We start from the raw sequence: 21,001 nt of genomic DNA on the forward strand, positions 1-21,001 counted from the left end.
CAAAAGTTTTGAAGATGGACAATATCTATCATCTCGTGGATAGTTCGGACGCGTCTGAAATGCGATTTCGTTTTCACTCTCAAAATACGCAGATAAGGCGGACTATAGGCTTGAGAAAGCAGCGTATTTTCAAGAATTTCCTTAGTGAAACTCAGTAGAACAATTATAAAATATCTACGTTTAAAAGACACGAAAGAAAACCGCGCCATTTAAACGCAGACATGGAATTTTTTATTACTTGATTTTTCAATAGGAACTCAATTTAAATCTTCTATCCAAAAAGGTAGCTTTAGATAATGAAAATCTTAATGTCGAATGGGAAATTTACAACTTTTTTATTATTAAACGTGCTATTTTTACGTTGTTTATTTGTGTCTGTGATTGTTGTGTCTTTTAATATAGTTTATCTTATATCACAAAAAAATGATAATTCCTGCTTTATTTTTTAAGCTGATAATAATAAAAGGCAAAGAAAAAATTATAAATACTGCAAAAACTTGAATAAATGCAGAAATAACGTCGTTATGAAACAATTCAAATCTACACATTGGTTAAGAAAATTCCATATCAATGCTACCTACGCCCATGATCCCCATAATTATAGTGGATCTCCCTACCAAAGCCGAAAGTTATCTTTAGGCTCTATTAAAGAACTGGGAATGGATCTCTGTTGCCTTTCTTCATTATTCTCGGTAATCTCGGTGATAACACCAATACACAGCTTCCTTTTAATATTTCTACCAGTCGTTTACGGGGTTTAATTTGTGATTGGCCACGATGTGTTACTTTTCTTTGCCACTGAAGAATTTTGAAGATGACGGTATGTAAAATACTATTATTGATTGCATTTTGCCAATTATGTATAACACAAGTTTCGCAATTTGCTAGTAAAGAATCGCCTTTGTCTATATCTACTATTCATTAAACACACTTACCATGTAAGGCTAGACAGCACAGAGACTACATCTAAAACAAAAGTAATAATCACGATATTTACGTGTTAACACACTAAGGCATAATGTTGTATGTTGGTTTTAAGCACTATACAAATTAGTCGCTTACATGCACTCATCACAAAAAACTGCCGCAATATCAAAACATTAGCAGTTGTTTAAACAATAACAAAAGTTTGCCAAACTGTTAAAATATATAAATTGAATTGGGGGATTTCGACACGTTAAACGATTTGAAAAATGCGTTTTAAGGCTGTATATTAAAAAAAAACAGTTTATTGGATCGTTACTAAATAATTGGTTTTAGTATGGATTTACTCAAATATTAACAAAATAATCATGATGATGATGATGATGATATTAAAAATAATGCGGATTGAAATATTTCGATTTTACTTTTTCCTGATTTAATTATTTATTAGTTATTTTTCTGACTTTTTTGCAATGCAAGTGGGTTCTATTTGATATATTTATTTGTTGTTAAATTCAGAATTAAATGGCTTAAAAATTGTCTTTAAAGTAGGGACATGTTTAAGAAATTCAACTTCTTAGATTATGTTGCAATAAGTAAATTATTCTCCCTCCTGAAGATTTATCTACCTTTAGGGACTCAAGAACACATTTCAATAGTAAAATTTAGGCATTGGACCAAATTTGCATGATGGATAATTAAAGTAATATTATTTTCTGGAAAAACATCACAGCGCAGGAGAAGATCGTATATTTAAATATTTTGATTGGGCTTATACAGGGTGTCCCACCGAGAACCGCCGCGATCGATATCTGGCAAACTGTAATTAGGAGAAAAAGGGTTTTCAGGCCTCTGAACTTCCTGTGCCTTCTATCTTCTGGTCTATCTAGTCGCATCTTTTAATCCAGGATTGGGTCTTGTTTTTTAGTACTTCTGCCTTCTGCCTTCTTCTGTATAAAATTTTTGTTGTGTGTTGGGAATTGTGAAAAACGAATGTTTATTCATTTTCAATTAACATTAATAAACACAACTTTTCGTTAGCATTTGAGTTTTGTAAAATGCGCATTATTAAGCTACTTACCATGAACACAAAGCCGATTGTAACTACCAGATTGTAGATATCAAATTATTTACTCAACTGCTCACTTTAATTGCATTAATCGATTTTCTTTCTATAAAACGGTGTTTAAAAGTAGATGAGACATAGTACAAACATGATATATTAATTGGCATCTCATGTTCCACTATAAAATATGTGGAATTTTATATAACAGTTTTTCAAAAATTTAGTTTAAATTTTCTACCTAAAGGGTGATTTTTCTACTTCCAAAAACATATAGCTTTCCATTCAGCAGTATTTGCGAAGAAAATTAATTTTTAATGGCTACAGAATGTACGATATGGAACAGGTCAAAAGTGATTCTAATAATCTGAGAATGAAAGAATATCGATTGGAAATTGCAAAGTTGGTGTGAAGACAAACCGTCACTGGAAAATATCAAATATATTCCTAATGCAAACCTCGTTTTGGGAATGCCCTGTATTATATCCGTTTTTTCTAAAAAGTTGTTTCAATTTCAAAGAAAGGAACTTTGGCAAGATGAAAGAAAACAGCAGAAAATTAAACAAAGCAATACAGGGTGATGAAACATTTTCAAATGATAATGTCGAATCGAAACAATATCATTAAAATACTGATCATTTGAAATTCTTACTTATTTAAAAAAGTGATTTGCTCACTACATTAATGTCTATTTATTTGCAGTCGAAAAAATAATAAATTAAATCAATAAACTCAGTAGAGCATTGTAAAACTTAAAAATAAAAAATATCGATTTGGTAATAAGCCATTCTAAAAACCAATAAGTAGATAATAGTTAAAAGCAATAGAGAAAAGCAATTTTCGCAAAAAAAAACGTGGAAAATCAATGTTTAACAAATGTCTGAAAACAGTTTTAGTTTAGATTTTATGAAGGTTATATTATTGGGGTAGCGTAAGCTTCAGCACCTTTAAAGGTTTAAAAGAATTAATTATTTCACAACTTTATACCTTTAAAATCCAAGAATCTATTTGGTTAAAACAACCTTTATTAGTTTAGCAGTAAATAATTATTTAAACGCTGCATTAATACTTTCAGAATACATATAAATTATTATTCRCTCACAAAATGAGTAGAAATAAGTAAATAATATAAAAAATACAGTGTTTACATGTGCATTAAATGAAAAATACATAGTATTTTTCAGCTTAATTTAAATTTCTTTCCTTATGCACAGTTTTAATAAACTTTTATCTTCTTTTTAGTGCACTTATTGTTCAATGAAAAAAATATTCTAAAGCTTCCTAAAAATCGCCTCCTACAGCAAAATTATAGTGTGTCTACTTAAGTTCGCACCATATGGGAAAAACTTATTCTTCATAAAAAGTTCTGCATGGTCCAGAATCAGATTTTTTTCAGCCGTATACAAGTGAATTTTGCTCTAGAATAAAGTACTTTTTTATTCGAATGCATTTTGATTTATTGTCCTGACTGCGCGTAATTGTTATTATATTTTTCTCCTTCCTGGGTTTCAGTCAAAGTGTGAAATAAACATTTTCATAACGTTTCGACGAGACAACAGCGCCATCATCAGATACACTCATAATTGGGAAATATTAGATTATTCTAGGTCGTCATTCATTTATTGTGGATTCAATAGAATGCACCGATTTTTAACAATTTGTAATAGATATAGATTTAATTTGATTCCTCTCTGTATCGGAAAAACTGTCCACGGTTTGACAAGGGCGCAAGATTTTCATACTAACGCATTTTCCTACACCGATATTTGGCTCGAGTTCACCCTGTTCCTGCAGTAAGAGGGGTGCAGCAGGCGAGGGTAGCAGCTTTTGTCTCCGCGCCCCTTTTGAAACGTGCGCCTCTGAACCTGCCGATCAATTTTGTTGAATAGCGTCTGTGAGAGTACCGGGTGATATATAGGCATATTTCTACAAAAAAAAATCTAACTATTGTAAGTTTCGACAAGAATTAACTAGTTTCTATTGACTCAGCAGATCAGATATTTATTTTCGAACTAATTTGTGATAGAACCGAAGAATCGTCCCTAGCTGGGCGAGGTAAGTGCCTTGTGGATATTGTTTGCTATAAATATTGCGTCGCAATTTAAATTAGGAATTCACTCAACATACTTTTCATTCATTTTTCGATTGTTCATAGGCACGGCAGCTTTAATCTGAGAGTGCTTCTTTCCTTTGGTCAGACATTTATAGAGCTGTTTATTTTTTTGCCGCAGCACGCACGTAAAATAACATTTACGGCGAGTAAACACCTTAAATCTTATATATATAGATTTGCCATTAATTGCAAAGCTCATAACATAAGAATAAAGCATTTCTTCTCGACCATGTCTGAAGAAAAAACATGCATACAGTGTTGAATAAAATTCACTAATTATTTAAATTTCTTTCTAAGCATAATGCGGGATGAAAACTGTTACGACTTGCGACAAAAGTTGAATTCTCTAAAAATATGGCCGTTTCTGTGAAACTTGGCTTTCAGCCAAACGGATACGCTATAATAGGTAACATACATAATACATTTCTAAAGAAAAGAAAAAAATATGACCACGGCTAAATGTACTAGAAATGTTTGCATGGAAGGACAATGCCGATGCATGTCGGTTGTAAAAATTAATTTATAAAAATGCTCTATTTAAATATTTACAGCAAAAGTGTGCAGTGTATTGATAAAAAAGAATAATTTCGATTAAAACTTGTTTTTTAAACTGTTTGCGGAAAAAATGTATGACGAAAGGTAACATGATTGTCTAAAAAACTTTGCATTTAATGATCAGGAGCAATCATTATTTATTTAATTAGAAACTGAAACCCTTCTTGTGCCTGACGATCGGCAAATTCCTGTAAAATGTCTTAACTAGTTTTAAGACATTACACTCTAATTCAAATTTTGGGGTCGTCGGTTTGGATCGTCTTCGAAAAATGCCAGTTTTCTAATTGTAATACGTAGTTTCAGCTAATTTAACGAATGATTTTCTTAAAATATGCAGTTTAAATAATAAAATAAAAAGTTAGTGTTCTCCAACAGCTAGTAAAACATTCAGTTTTATCTCTTCATTAATCTCAGGACGTCGATTCTTTAGTTTGTCTGTTACACAGATCTCTGCACTCCATTTCTCTCCATTTTACTAACTAGTTTATTCATTCTTCCGGATATTTGTTATTAAATAAGAAACACATTTCATGTTGTGTTCGCACTATATCACCATACCCAATCATCATAAGAATTTAAATTCTTGTGTTATCAATAAACGCAACTTTAATATTAGTTTTGGATGCAAGAACGTCCGACAAAAATTGATAATCCTTAATAACATTCCTATAAAAATACATTAATATAAATTCTTGACGGTGCACAAAACATCAGCCGATATTAAAACTTTTTATAATATATTTTTTACATCTATTTTCCTCGCCAACATGTAAATATCGACTGGAATTATATGAAATTGCCAACTTTAGGGTCGTAGTTCCATTTTAAAACATCCTGTATGATCAATTTTGGGTCGAAAATGGTCAATTAAAAATGATTTTTGTTTGTTTTTGTTTTGATTTTGAAATTCGTGTGCGAGTGTTTTTCTGAAAAAAAATGCCTGAATTTTTATCAGTTATTCGCTATTAGTATCTATATATGTTTTTTATTTCGATTTTTGCAAACTGTTTGAAATTTCCAACTATTTTTTTTTCGGCATTATTCCTTTTCCATATACAGAGTGTCCCGAAATAACAAAATGCGGCTGGGTTCTGTGAACAATCCATATTTTTTGCCAATTGTCCCCATATTTGAAGGTTCTGTTTGAGCCACAAAATTGAAAACTTAATATCCAATTTAATCTAGAATTTCTCGTTCCTTTTGAATATTTTTTGTTAAACGCAATACTTTGAAGAAAAATGGCAAAATGTGATAGAATGCATGTCAAAGTTTGTATGAAATTTATGTCTTAATCATCGTTTTCATTAACGAGTTGTCAGGTTAGTAGCATTCCAGTTTTTGCTTAAAACGCTGTAAAACTAACAAACCGCATTTTCTAGCTGTTAATTTCAAACAAAATCTACTCCTAAACTAAGTAATTTATTTCTAAAAATATCTCACCAAACTTTGCTTCTTTTATATCTGGACACATTATTTTTTAAATAATAATAAGGGTTTATTATGTGATATTCCTGCTTTAAATAAACATTCTAATCCATTTATCGATAGTTTTTAAACTGATATAATTCGAATTTAAATAATTTCCAGCGGGGATTTCCACAACAATTTAAATAATTATTAAATAACTTTGATTCTAATGTTATGAGCACTAAAATTATTTATTTTTAATTATCCCGAAACGTACGGTGTACTAAACTTCTGCTGCCTAATAAAACGAATCAATTTGCGCAAAGGTGCCGATTTCAAGAGAAGCAAAAAAATAATACAGTAAATTTTCTACGAATACGTTTTTGAAAACAGTCTCTAACTCATTTAAACCCCAAATTTTCCTTCTTTTGGATTTAAAAGGACGAAATACAAAGCACTTTCAAAAGCAAATTATACCTCCGTTCAAAATCCTTGAAAATCTACATTAAAAAGAAATTAATCCCAGAGCATAATTTTCAATGGAGGCGAAATAATTTTTAATCAGTTTATTTCTTTTAATTGCTTTGAACCAAACACTTAATTCCAGAAAAAATAATATTAATGACGCAAACAGTAAATAAAGAAGTTTTAAGAGCTTCAAAGTATTATTTGTTAAACGTAAAATGAAATACCAGTAAAAATGCGTGTACTATAATATATAAACAGAAAAGTACTTTTAATGAATAGAACAGTAGCAACAAATCTTTATTTATTATACAAAACGGCTATCCACCCATATCTGTCTTATAAACCATAGCAAAAAAATAAAATAAGCTATAAATTGCTGAATTACAACTTTAACTTGAAAGCGATGGAAAATCTATTGCCGAATTTCCTTAATTTGAAACATTAAAATGAGAAAGCGGTGATATTTATTGGAAAAGAAGCAAGAAGACGGATCAACTAATTCCAAAAGATCGACTTTCCTGTAAAGTTAAAATCTATAATTCTCCATCTCAATCGCAGATATAAGAAAAACAGTAATTGAGTTAACTTTTACGCGCGATAGTTTGACTGATTTTTAATTAAATATAGCCATTCGTTGTGAATTAACTTTTCATATCTGTTGGAGCTTTATCAGGCTCAGATTTCTTTAAATGTTTGCTGATATGGAAAAAGGTGGTTGACTTAAATTTAAATTGTGATAACTTTGAGACTTAAGATAGTGTCCCTGTAGACTAATTTACCTTGAAAATATTAATTAAATTTTAAAAGTTACGGAATTACATAAATTTCTCAGTATAAGGTGGAAGAAGATAATTCATCAAAGCGAAAAGAATAAGGGCAAATTGAACCGAACCCAGCATTATTGAGAAGACCAATACTAGCAAAACTGTGCCAAGTTTTGAATGAAAAATACCCAAAAGCAGCGAAGATTTATTATACTGAATATTGATGGACTGAAGGGGATGAACACAAATGTCCGTAATCGGAAACATGCTAGGCCTTGTTATAGTGAGAACTTATTTTATAGGCGGAAATTTCATTGTCGCAGCTTCGATTTCAACACGAAATAGTCTCGTAAATAACCAAATTTTAATAAAACGAAGTTTTTTTTGGAATATTGCAGATAGTAATAATAAAACTAATTTTTCTCTGTTTGTTTCAGCAATGGAAGAAGTTCTACCAGAAGGCAAAAATTTCAGATTGGTCGACGAATCTGAGCTTCCAGAAATTATCGAATACCTGGGTAATTTTTTACCTGACTCAATAAAGGTAAAACGACTCTAAATCTATAAAAGTTATAAATATGTAACTGAGGAACTGCACTAAAATTTCTTTAAAACATGCGACAGACTAGCTGATAATTATAACTTTGAACTGAAGGCTGATTTAGGCAATCTGTAAATTTAAAAAAATGCGGAATCTGGGTTCTAAAAGTGAAAATAGCTATAACAATAATAATAATAATAATAATAATCCTATTTAAGCAAGAATGTACAGGAATTAACACTAATGCCATGTTTTATTATTAAACGTAGAAAAAAATCGTAAGAAACCCACCTGCTAAATTCTTCAGTGCTCCACTGAATTTATAGCTATTGAGAATTTGCATGGAGTTCAAAACATGAAATCTTGCGACCCTTTTTAAGTTTGCATGTTAAGCTGCCGCTAAAATCGTGGAGTTCTCGAAAACATTGGTGCAATACAGAAATTGTGATAAGGGCTTAGCAGGCCAATGGAGTTTAAGGTCAAATATAATTTGTTGAAAAAAAACGAGTCTGAAATGCTGAAAACGTTTGGAAACTTTAATTGATTCAGTTAAGTTATCGCATTTGAGGATCAATTATTCCAGTTCAATTCAGCAATAATAGTTGCAGATTATTTAAGAACTTAATAAGTTTGAGTATTTTGTCGGCGCCACTCACGCACAAGTTTTTGAGCAAAACACTTCTGAAGATGCAAGCAACTTCTGCTTGCGAAACATCTGGAAGACATTCTTGTTTCAACTCAATAATGGTGATTTTTAAATACAGCTGAAAATCTTATGATTTAAATTAAAATCCTCGATACATATTTAAATTAAACTAAATAAAAACCGAAAATTACACTTGATAAGCTAATTAGAATTGTAGGGACTTGACTAAGGTGATTTTCTACCCCAGTATTCGCATTCAATAAAGGCAAAGAGCTCGATTATCTTAGCTAATTAAACATTAAATTAAATTATAGTGAACTGCCATGACCATTTTCACGCCCAATGTGCGCCAGGCAATAAAAGAAAACTATCTGGGACAATGGAAAATATATTTTCAGCCTAGGAACGACCATTTTTTCCCATAGAGATAAGAAATTAATTAAACCGCACTAAACCAACAGCCAGACTGTCGCCGGCAGAAGTTTTGGGGCTTCCGTGATTAAAAACAGCTTTGCCAAAATATATGCGAGTATGCGAATTAATTTATTCATGTATCATGTCAAGTGTTGTGGGGTTTTTATTAAGTTGCCCAAATTTACTGTTACTTTTTTATTTTTATTTTATTCACACTTACAGCTGCTACTTAAAAATTTTCCGGCTGTTACTCGAGTTATATTCCACTTTCTTCTTTGAAAAAAATTCATACAACTCAATTAAATATTTCTTGTGCGGATTGTATCAATCAATACAAAGATTCGATTAGTATTTCGGGCATTTATTTTTCTAAGTAGGTAGAATGTTTAATATGTTTAATATATCCAAGTAACTATGAGTCAAATGAATCTAAATAATATTGTTAGTAAAACCAAAAATCCATGAAACATTTCTAAACTAAGTCAAAAATATATTTAGAGACAAAATCGTACGCAAGTGTAATTTCGATAAACTTGTGTTTGAGAATGGAAACGAAAATGTGTTATTCATATTAATCATTAGGTTTATAAATAATAGAATAATCAATCTTTATGTATTCATCTACTACAAACATCACATTTTTAACATATTTTTATTCTCTTTGCGTCGTAGACAAGTGGGGATTTCTCATCTTCTTGCCTTTGAAAGCTTTTAAGTTTAATCAATTTTCTGTTTTGCTTGTGTTGTTTTTAATCTCCAGTACTACTGTGTTTTCTTAGAGATTACAGGGTAATTTAATCCAAGTTAACTGTTCACCATTGCTAACTTTGTTATTATTAAAGATACAAAATAATTTAAATTAACAAACTAGCAGTATTTTAGACACTTATTAAAAGTGCAAAGCAAATCCGATTAAGCATCGTATTTTCCAGTTTTAAAGGAAGATACAACTTTTGTATGAAAACTATTAATTTAGTGATTTTTTCTGTTAAAATGGTGATAATCATTTTGCTCTAGATTCAAAAATTATACCGCTTTTTTTGCATTTTTGATCAATATTAAAACTAATTAACCAGTTTTATCAGGTAGTTCGATACCAATGGATCAAAACGAATGGTTCTTTTCCCTGACCACCACGATCACCTGATTTATCCCCCATGGTATCTTTTGAAAGAGTTATTTCTTCGAAGTTAACCTTTCAAGCAAACGTTTACTAAACCTTATGCAAAAATTTGCTAAACTTTTATAAACTCAATGAAAAGTTCACTCAGATTTTCGCAAGAACAATTCGCGAGGTCAACTGCATAGATAAAAACTTCAACTACCGATGGTGGCGCTGCGATACGTCAAATTACTCGTTGTCGAGTGACAGTTGAGACATGTCAGACTAGTTTATTTATTGAAGTTGATTATATTTATAACATACTTTTCGATCAATACTTACACACTTTTCGATCTGTGTCTATTTCTTTAAAGTATTGCAAAAGTTGATTGGAACAAAACAAATCACAATCAGATGTAAACTTCAATGTGACGTCAATGTCAACAAAGCAAGTGTCAAATTACTATTTAACTTGTAGTTATAATTTTAGCCAGCAGGGGGCGTGTGGACTTTTGAACTCGCGAATACCGTAGAGTTCGAGCAGTGGGCATTTACTTCGGGTCAACCTGTATATTTACTTTATAGCTGTAATATTATAATTTATAATATACTATACATTTAATTCTATTTTTTTTATCAAAATGGAACGATTAAAGAATAACTGCCGGTATGAAATATAAACAATATAAAATATTTCATATGAAAAATCAATGTAAAGAAACGATACAACGATAGACGATAGATAGAAGATAGACGCTGCAAACTTCAATGCTGTTTAAATAAATAAAATGCGATTTCAAAAGTGCATCATAAAAAGCTAAATATTTCTCAATGAGTACTAGTGGTCAGGAAGTGGAAGAACCACTAAAAATATGTAACATTTTCAGTTTCATCAAACTTTGAAGACTTACGTAAACGACAGGGTGTGGGATTTCCATTTCTACGTAACGAAAAATTGGCCAGAGCAAGCTGTGATATTGCATTTTCCCGGAATGACAAAAACGGTAAGATTCATAACATAATTTTCGACATAAAAATCTTCCTAAGACAAGCAATTATACTACACTCTGTAGGTGCAATAAGTTTCATTATTTATCACCTAATAATTTTATTACAAGAGTAATTAACTGTATATTTTGTTATTTTTATAGCCCAACAACAAGTTGTACGAATCGTTTAGCGTGTTTTGTCCATGCAGCCAGTTGGAAAATTTAGAACTGCTGGAAACTGAAGACATACTAATAGACTGGTCGCAACCCATATATTTAAATTTCACACACGCAGATATAATGAGCAAAATAGAGGAATTCTACGCTAACATTGGTACGATAGAAAAGTTGTATGGCGATGTGTATGGTTTGGTAGAGCCTAATCTAGAAGAAACAGAGATCGAACTGTAAGTACTATGCTTGCAAAGTGATATTATTTAAAAATATTAATTCTTATGATAATCATAAGTAGTGCAATCCACAGTAAGACATTAGAAATGGTTTCAGATAGTTTTATTCGCGTTCTTAATAGATTAAAATATTTTTAAAATCAATCCCGAAAATTTCACACCAGGCGAGATCGGTTTGAATGATAAACTTGCGTTGTTTCGCCTTTTCTGATAATATAAAACTTGATAATGAAAAAGGTAAATCGTTTGAAATAAAAATAAACTTATTTTAATTTAAACGTGAAATTGTTTATTAGTACAATAGCAGAGCAAGGTGAAATGAGTCAACTAAAAAAAGGAAACGCTCAAATAATCCACGATTTGTACCCAGCAAATCAAATGGAATGCATAGAAGTATTCGAGAAGCTCATAGAGAAACTGCCTTGTTTTGGTGTTTTCTCCGCTCAAGGTGAGTTTCCCCACATAACGCTAATAAATCAGATGGCAAGCAAAACCTGTGATACTTTAGGGGACTTAGCAGCTTGGATGGTTCAATCGTATTATGGTGCTATGTTTTCAATGCAGACTAGGCCCGAATATAGAAGAAAGGGTTACGGAATTATCTTAGCAAAACATCTCACTAAATTAGTAAGAAATTTTGTATTATTTTGGACAATATCCTTTTAATGCTGGAAATAAAGCAAATCTTGACTTTATAGTTAGATGTGAGTCTGAAATGAACTATAGCTTGGCTTCATCCTAATACTATCCAATCGGAATTTTCAGGTAACCGATAGAGGGTACCTGCCGTTTGTAGTAATCCGTCCAGAAAACGACGCATCCAAGGGCCTATACGCAAAATTAGGTTTTAAAAAACACTTTGAAACCGTCAGAGCCATTTTACGGCCATTTGAAGAGACAGGCGAATCTCAGGGAGGAGGAGGCGATGAAACAGTGATAGAGAATGGAGTAGGAAACACAGTTCGAGAAATGAATGGTGATGTAGAATCTAAGGAGGACCAATAAAGTGTACTATCTGAAAATTTAAGAGCGTTTCCTGAATTACAAAAATTAGGCCCGTTTTAATGATCTAAAATAGAAATGAATGTTTTTGATTAATAGGATCAGTTAAATTATTGGTAAAACCGCAGACTTTACCATTGCAATGTTGAATAAAAAAGCGAAAAACTTTGTTCTCAGCTCAGAAATAGTCTGATTATTATGCACGTTTAATCAACGCCGAAGCACTTTTGCAATCTTGAATGCTTGCTCCATATTTTCCATTAATCACTTCATCTCGTACGTTCTTCTATATACAAAAAAAACATATAACTACGCAGACCAAGACGGAGGAAGTTTGATTCCGATCAGAAGTCAGTTAATTAGCCTCATCAAAGAAAAAGGCAGTAACTATAAAAATGAAACTAACAACTAAAACTCGGTCTTAGTTTGTATTAAAATAACTGTCTTCCTTTGAAATGCTTTCCAAAAATCGTTTGTCTTCACACACGTTACGTTTAAGACTTTGCCTCAAAATTGTGCTGTGTTCTGTTAACTTGAAACAGAGTCCGTTAATTGTTTTACAATTGTAGTTTTCTTGAGTGTTTCAAAATAACAAATCGCAAAATGTAATCAATATAAATGAGAAATTTGTTCGACGAAATTATTCCTTAAAAGTTTGAGAAAATATTGCTGGCTGTTTGAAAAAAGCTTTTTGCAATAAAAACCATATCGGCAGAAATCTAATTAATAAGTGTAACAGATTGTTTCATAATAGGCATTATCTAAGGAAATTGAGGTGTAGCGACACATGCTTTGTTATCTAGATGCAATGTGTGGAATTAGAAAAAAATTCTGCATATTGTTGTGTGACCTCAGAGCTCTGGGTTTTCTGTGGTTTATAAAGAATTATCTCGACTAATTTTCAGTTGCTGATGAATTTTCAATCGAATATGCCCAATACTGTAAAAATATTGACATTTCTTGAAGCACAACAGTTCATATCGGAGTAGTTTCAACGTATTAAAATTCATTTTAAATGCTGAATTATTTAGTTACAGTTATCGATAAACCGAAAACTGTAGCTCAAGAAGTTACAATAGTTACCAGAAATGTATCTCTACATTTAAACACCCACGACTACCTACTCTTAAATAATGCCATGCTCTTACGAAACACCCTGCATAAAACTAAGGTCAATGATTAATTTTTACATTTCATAAGCACCTCTCATCCATAATTAAAGATGCCACGTAGTTTTCGAAATGTTCCCGTTTAGCAGGCTTCAACTTGTAAGAGCTGTGATTTAAACTATCTTAGATTATTCAAAATGAACACTGCTAGAACGTTTTGAAGTAAAAAACGATAAATTTAGCCCGCAAAGTGTTAAGTTATACATTTTTATATTATACAGGGTGTAGCAAATTCGATGTATAAGCATTGGGATCTCGTAGACGGTAAAAGGTACGAAACCACTTACTTACATTAGAGCAAAGTTACCATGTTAATAGTTGGAAGTTTTTGAATAATTCGGGAAACATTTCGTAAAAACACGCATTTATTTCAGGCTTTATTTCAGTAAATATTCGCTGTAATTTTTCGATAATTGTACACTTCAAATTGAGATATTTGCATACGAGGGAAATATTCAGATTAAGACCAAGATCTGGTACTGGTTTGACTTCAGAAAAAAATGCTAGAAAATGCATTTTAACTTTAAATCAATTGAACTCCAGATCATTGCTGTCTCGCGAGATCATAAGGCTGCCACATTTAATTGCCTACGCTCTGTAGATTATACAACTGATATTAGTTTAATATTATTTAGGTGCTATGCTGAAAACCTTAATGTATCTACTAGTTGCATTTTATATTAAATATAATTAATATTGGAATTTTTGCGTTAACCAAAGCGTTAAAACCATGTCCCTAGCTTTGCCATATGCAAGAACATCTGGATGAAATAGAAAAACAGCTCAACATAAGCAACTGGTCAAAACAAAAAATCAAATATTGTTTTTATTACGCCCAATGTAGAGCTCCTTCTTCCATATAAGCTAAGTTAGTTAAACTTAGGTTACGCGTTTGTTGTGCCGCATTTATATTTACGTACATAATCTTTACACGCATAAGTACTTAGAAAATATTGACAAAATATTGGAATTAGTTTCTTGCAAGTAGGGCTGTGAATAATTTTTCTTAACAGTAAACAGAAAAGTACATCTAATCGGTAAGAATAAAAATGAAATACTCCTACATAGAAAACATTGGGATTCATTTTTATAAATATACTGTAAAAATCTAAAGCTGAACAATGTTTAAATAAATGAAAACGTATGTAGACATCAGATTGTTTGGAATGTTATAAAATACTAAAGGTAAAACTAACTATGTAAAAAACACTTTGATATGTGTAGATTTGTTGCATGGACTGTAAATGGATGTAAAACCAAATGTATCAAGCAGCTAATGGAAAAATAGATTCGAACTCAAACTAACCGGGGAAGTATTTTGGATTAGGAAGCTTTAATTAATTCATACCGAATATAAACACATACAACTACTTAGTAATAATTCAAACAAATATATTTTGCATTTCGCTTGCAGATTTTCTTGAAATCTTCAGAAATTTAATCAAGTTAGTACGATGTTCTGTACATAATTCTGAGACTACTTTGATTTCCATCATTTTCGTTTTTTAAATCCAGGAAAATATTAGTAGATGAAATCAGTTTTTTAACAAATAAGGCTGTGATATAGCTAACTATTGTAGAAAAAAATTAGAATTGACATTAGTCAACAAGAAACTAATTCCAAGTAACAAAAGAATGTTTTTTTATTGAACAACATTAATTTGCTCCAAAAGTTGGCTTAAAAAAGTGACTAGTAAAAAAACATATAATTGATGGCTAGTTTTGGAAGCAATAGTTTAGCTAGGAAGTAGTTACTGCTTACTATAAGTAGTCATGTGTATCGTCTCAAGAAGTATGCATTGCCATTATTAATCCAGGATATTGGAAACCTTTCAAAAAGTAGTAGAAAATCTCGTTTGGTTACATATTAGGAAAACATGAAAAAAACACGACTTAATAAATTGATGTATACTTTTTAAAGACTATATACTGACCGATTATTTTTTTGCGTCATATTTTTAAAAATTGGGTACCAAAATAATATTAGTTAACATTATATCTATGTACAGTAGGAATAGGATTAGCACAGTAATAGCGATTTATTCGACTTTTCAAAAGCGTTCTTTAAGCCAGAGATGAGCAAATGAAATAAAACTAAATTATCGAATTTCTAGTTTTATTATCAGTTTAGATAACGTAAATAACCGGAACCAACTCATCTGTCCCTGACTGTTTTCATTTCATATTCAATTTTACTATGTACATATTTGAATTTCAAATTACATTCAGATAATTGTGGTAATTCCCAAAAAAATTGGGTTTTCTGTGCAGCAGAAATAGATGTTTTATTCAATCTGAATTGTGTACAAATGAAATAAATACACAGATAAATAAAAAATAATTATATTTATCCAGCTAAAGGATTGGCATGAATTGTAACACTATTAATTCTGATATCGTTAAGCGGTTTGAAATTTTTTGGATGTACCGGCAACTTCTCCAACTCGTCTAGTGTTTCAAAACCATCTATTACCCTAAAATTTTAAAAAATCGATATCACACAGGTAAGTATCACCAAAACATTTCATCTGATATGTAAAACTTACTTTCCAAATATTGTGTACTTTAGATCTAAATGTGGTTGGGATGCGTAGGATATGAAAAATTGACTTCCATTTGTATTTGGTCCGTTATTGGCCATTGATATCGTCCCTCTTACATTATGCTGTACATAAATAACTATTGTCAAGGCATAAAGAATACACTTGCACAAATACAACTACTGATTTAACGCAAGATTCAAACGCCGTAGTCTACTACGGTTAGTCAAAGATCCTGCATAAAATTCGTAACTTTTCTTGTAACGTTTTTTTTTTATAAAAACCAAATCCATATTATTTTACACAACTGAAAATTCAATTTCAATGTGCACTTTTACACAAAAACTCATTAAAAATATATACCAAAACTTTATACGGGACATTTGAATACCCTTCCATGAATAAAAAAAAAATCGCCGCAAATAGTGATTTTCTGATATAAACTTGTAGATACTCGGATACCAGATACCAGACTAGTAAACCGCTAAAACGTTACATAATGCTATCTATCTATGTGATACCTAGCTTGTTTCATAAAACTGAAATAATAGTCCAGTTAATTCCAAACCCGCTCTCGAAACTAACTTAAGCAATAAATAAAAGTCAAAACAGATATGCTCTTTTAGTAAAAGTTACCTTTAATTGTTCCTTGAATTCGTCTTCAAACTTTTTGCCCCAAATAGACATACCGCCTTTGCCTGTACCCGCAGGATCTCCTGTCTGCACGATAAAACCCTTTATGTTCCTGTGGAATAAGCATCCATTGTAGTAGTCGCTAGCACATAAAGCTAAGAAGTTTTCACATGCTTTTGGGCAATGCTCGCAGAACAGTTCGATTTTTAGTTTCCCTAGATCAGTATGCAGTGTCACAGACTAGAAAAAAATATAAATTTGTTTTATTCATTGCCTAGACTTAAACATGCTTGAGTACCTTACCATTTTTCATTAGTCGATTAATTCATATGCTGGTATAATGCTATTTTCTAGTGTCCAGTTTGTTTCAACAGCAGATTTACTGTTTCCTGAAACAAATTTAAAAAAAATTGAGCTTCACTTTCAAACGCAATAAGAATTACTCGATTTAATCGAAAGTAAAAACGTCTTCATAAAATTATTTTACCATTCAAGCAATTTAAATTATTTTAAAACCCTAATAAACAGTTAATTTAATAAAATAAAAACATAAAAAACGATGATAACTTTTTTTAGATGTTGAAATTCCAGTCTCGATCATCGATAAACGAGTTATAACTCATTAAGCGATAAAACTCATTAACTCAAAAAGCGGCAATAACTCAAAAGCGCAACTCAACACAGCGTGACCCAGGCTTAATTTTTAAGGAAACCCTAGAAATTGAGTTGGTGGCAATTGTAGTTATAAATGGAAAATTAATTAACAATATGAGGTATGCTATTGAGGACACAACACCTTTTAGAAAAATTAAATGCTCGAGGTAATGAATACGGACTAAAAATCAACTTTAAGAAAACCAAGTTAATGGTAGTTCCAAAATTTCCACAAGGGTGGATCATATCAATCAAATACATGTTGAAATTCAAGAGACTGTAAATCAGCAACGATTCTAAATGTGTGATAATAGTTATGACCTTTTACATAAGACGATCGTTTTATTATAAATTTCTAATCTCAAAACAGATAAAAGCATAAATGAGAAAACGTACAATTTCAAACGGCATAGTGTATGCTATAAGCAGTTTATAAGTCGTATATTAATTAGTATTAACAAACTCTTTATTAAAACAATAAAATAATAATTTAAATAAAATTCTTGGGCTTTCAGCTATTTTCCAAATATTAGTGATATATAGTTATTTTCGTCTGCTAACATAATCCTGAAGTAGTTATTTACATGCTTATCAACAATAATAATGTGGCCTTACTCCAAGATACTATTTTGTGTTGTAACAAAATGTTTGTAATGTAAAACAAGAAACTTTGTAATGTTCTGTTTGGCACTTTACATTTTTGGTTAGATCCACTTAGGTTAGAGACGAGAATACTTTTTGGAAATACTTGTCTTCTTCGTCTTCTCAATTTAATAAAGATATTTTTTGCTAACTTTTTAAAGCGTTATTCGACTAAATTAAGGTTAGAATTCACGGCTTAATACCATAACGCGCAAACGAGCCTTACAAAAACACGCGCATTATTATCAATAACCACATTAAAGGTATTTTAGACTAAGAGCATGACTTGCCATAAAATTTCACGTTCCAATGCGGACTCGGCATAAACAACGTTGAAACAATAAAATTCGCTGAAAATTGTTAGGGACTTGAAAACATTATACACTCAGATACACTAAGAGCATGACTAAAAAATAAAATTGGGTGTTTTAAGGCGGATTTCTCAAAATTAAAAACAGTGCGTTTGCAAAAGGTTTTTGCCAAAAGACGTACTAACATGTTTCGGTTGTTTGCCGTCGGCTAAGAGCAAAAAACATTGAATCAATAAAATTCTCTGAAAATTATTAGACTTGAAAACATTCTACACTCACACACACTAAGAGCATGTCTAAAAAATTTAATTGGGTGATTTAAAGCAGATTTTTCAAAATTTAAAACAGTGCGTTTGCAAAAGGTTTTTGCCAAAGAACGTACTAACATGTTTCGCTTGTTTGCCGTCGGCTAAGAGCATGACTATGCAATAAAATTTCGCATTTATCTAACGTTTTATTTTTAAATCTACCATTTTTTTCCTATCTATCCTCCCGCTTTCAAAGTTCTTGGCCTGGCAACGCTGGTGGTGTCTTCTTCTGTGGAATAAAATGAGAAAATGCACATTATTTTCGGTTTATGAGTTTAAATTTTTACTTTTTATTCTACTCTTCTACTTCTAGTACTATTTTAGTTAGTTAAAGTTAAATTTTAAAATTGAAACTGGATTGAAAACCGTTAGCCAAACCACATTATTTCATTACCTATCTTGTACTGGTCGTTATCAAGTGAAAACTGTGGCCGTATTTTTCAATTGTCTTCATCTATGGTATTTTTTGATTACCCTAACCTGCAAATGTTCAGACACGAGCGTTTTAAAGTTTAGTGCTGTTGTTTAGTGCGAAATTTTTAACAAAATGCGAATGCAGAAAATTGCATTTTAAAGATGAGTTCCAGGTCGCATAGTGTGAAAAGCGTGTTTGATCCTCAATGTAAGTAGACATGCTTTTTCAACAGACTAAAATAATCAGTAATCATTTAGCAGATTAAAATAATGTTTAATGTTTGGTTTCTTTAAGCAATGTAAACTACACGTAATTTTTTGTGATGGTTTATGAAGCCGGTTATTTTAACTGTTAGCGTTGCATTATCGCCAATAGATTTTAAAATGTATTCGCTGTATTAAAGGCAACAGAGTGCTTACAAAGCATTTTGAGTAAATGCTTGCTTCGAATAAAACGCTACACATATACAGCTACACATATTAGCGCAGCATTACATTGCATTTATAAGATTGTAATAATACGTGGATACTGTTTTTACAATGAGGGTTACAATTTTACCTTGAGGTAGGGTAAGCCTCGTGTGATTGTTTTGAATCGGGAAAGAACAGGACATGAATGTTGAAAAATTCGTTGAACGAGGCAATAATGTCGTTTGCATTACTCACGCTTGTTCCAGTCATCCTAGTGAGTTTTACCTTATCTGAGTTGCTAGTCAGGGCCCTTAGTTCTTCTGTCTTTAGTTATAGAACATGTTTTACTTGATCTCCGGGAACGAGGCAAAACCTCTACTTGTGTAAGGTCTTTCCCTTGTTTTTCGGATGCAAACAGTCTACTTCGCAGCTACTTTCTATAGTGTGGACGATATTTTCTATAACATAACTAAGTTGCATAACACTTTTTCGACAAATTTCTTCATTTTTTCTCCCTGGAACATTTGAACGAGTATGCGATTGAGAGACAAATATTATAGAAACTTGTTGCAATTAATGTTTTAGGCTAAACGATTATTAATTGAGCAAGTTTTTTTAATAAAAATTGGATGACACTTAAAAGAGCTTCTTGTCCTTTAAATTGATCGATTAATTTAAAGCATCTTGGTTGTAGAATTTTTGTTTTAAAAAGATTCAAATACAAAATATTTTCTTAAAATTCATATTAAAATGTTACTTTCCCGCGCAATACAACGGATTTATTATTTAGTGAACGACCCCACATTGTGTGAGTTAACAATTAATGACTTTTTAAAATATTTTTAATGTCATGCCCAGGCCTCAGTGTTGAGCAAAAATTGATTTTTATTTACAAACTCAAAAATCACTGATTTATTTAAATTAATCAAAAAAATCATGATTTTTTTGATTTTTAGTAAATCAATTGATAAACTGATTAGCTGTTTTAAAGTCATTGCAATTGTTGCCGAGAAGATTCAAGCTAAGTTGAATCGATTCAATACTTGTCCGAACGCATTTTCGACGGAAAATTCTTGTCGCAACAGCCCGCGACTCGTTTTCGCACGTTGCCCGGCGTAATCTATAAATGTCGTCGCTTTTCTTCGGTCTTATTCATTTCGTAACAAAATTTCAAGAGAGGCTAATGTTGGAAAGTGTAAATTTTTTGTGTTTGTGTAATAATAATAAGTCAGTTTGAAAAGAACGCAATGGCTGGAAGAAAAGAAGACAGTATTTGGTAGTTTTACATCAAAACCACCTCTTCTAATAAGTCAGGATGCAGAGCAACTTGCAAACAGTGTAAGAAAGAGATTCAAGGCGTAGTACAAATACTGTAAGAGTAACTTTGTAAGAGGCAACAAAACAAACAAGACACAACAACAAATTTAAACATCGATCTTCCGCCCAACTTTTTTGAGACTGGGAGTGCTTCTTCCACCTTTACATTTCCCTCGACAAGCTCCAACTCACCTCCAGAATCTC

At 31.4% G+C, this 21,001-nt stretch overlaps 3 protein-coding genes across 7 annotated transcripts in view; 2 read left to right on the forward strand and 1 right to left on the reverse strand.

Annotated features, from left to right (window-relative positions):
• Positions 1–266: 266 nt before the first annotated feature.
• On the forward strand, positions 267–15,674 carry LOC109538436 (glycine N-acyltransferase). 4 transcript variants are annotated; one of them, XM_048668551.1, is made up of 8 exons: positions 267–820; positions 7,732–7,838; positions 10,885–11,001; positions 11,149–11,393; positions 11,693–11,844; positions 11,905–12,023; positions 12,095–12,100; positions 12,162–15,674. In XM_048668551.1, exons 1-8 carry the CDS (start codon positions 778–780, stop codon positions 12,399–12,401), a joined length of 1,029 nt encoding a protein of 342 aa, XP_048524508.1. In that variant the 5' UTR covers positions 267–777; the 3' UTR covers positions 12,402–15,674. The 4 variants fall into 4 exon arrangements, with proteins under 4 accessions (XP_048524508.1, XP_019761226.1, XP_019761224.1 ...); XM_048668553.1 differs by lacking the exon at positions 267–820 and adding an exon at positions 3,810–4,042; XM_019905667.2 differs by having other exon boundaries at positions 642–820; positions 11,905–12,100; positions 12,162–12,236.
• Positions 15,675–15,894: 220 nt separating this feature from the next.
• On the reverse strand, positions 15,895–18,133 carry LOC109538439 (peptidyl-prolyl cis-trans isomerase-like 3). 2 transcript variants are annotated; one of them, XM_019905673.2, is made up of 5 exons: positions 17,979–18,133; positions 17,044–17,129; positions 16,744–16,980; positions 16,114–16,232; positions 15,895–16,041 (listed from the first exon to the last, which is right to left on the reverse strand). In XM_019905673.2, the coding sequence occupies exons 2-5, from the start codon at positions 17,044–17,046 to the stop codon at positions 15,915–15,917; spliced, it is 486 nt and encodes a 161-aa protein (XP_019761232.1). In that variant the 5' UTR covers positions 17,047–17,129; positions 17,979–18,133; the 3' UTR covers positions 15,895–15,914. The 2 variants fall into 2 exon arrangements, with proteins under 2 accessions (XP_019761232.1, XP_019761231.1); XM_019905672.2 differs by having other exon boundaries at positions 18,010–18,132.
• Positions 18,134–19,131: 998 nt separating this feature from the next.
• The window catches only part of LOC109538449, a gene marked incomplete in the record, with an annotated part of 16,575 nt that continues 14,705 nt past the window's right edge, over positions 19,132–21,001 (forward strand). Inside the window, 1 exon segment of the mRNA XM_048668545.1 lies at positions 19,132–19,277. Coding sequence (XP_048524502.1) covers positions 19,232–19,277 — 46 coding nt within the window.

The sequence above is a fragment of the Dendroctonus ponderosae genome, unplaced genomic scaffold (genome assembly GCF_020466585.1).
Source record: "Dendroctonus ponderosae isolate FM_Combo_2020 unplaced genomic scaffold, Dpon_F_20191213v2 Dpon_F_20191213_7, whole genome shotgun sequence".
Taxonomy (NCBI): domain Eukaryota; kingdom Metazoa; phylum Arthropoda; class Insecta; order Coleoptera; family Curculionidae; genus Dendroctonus; species Dendroctonus ponderosae.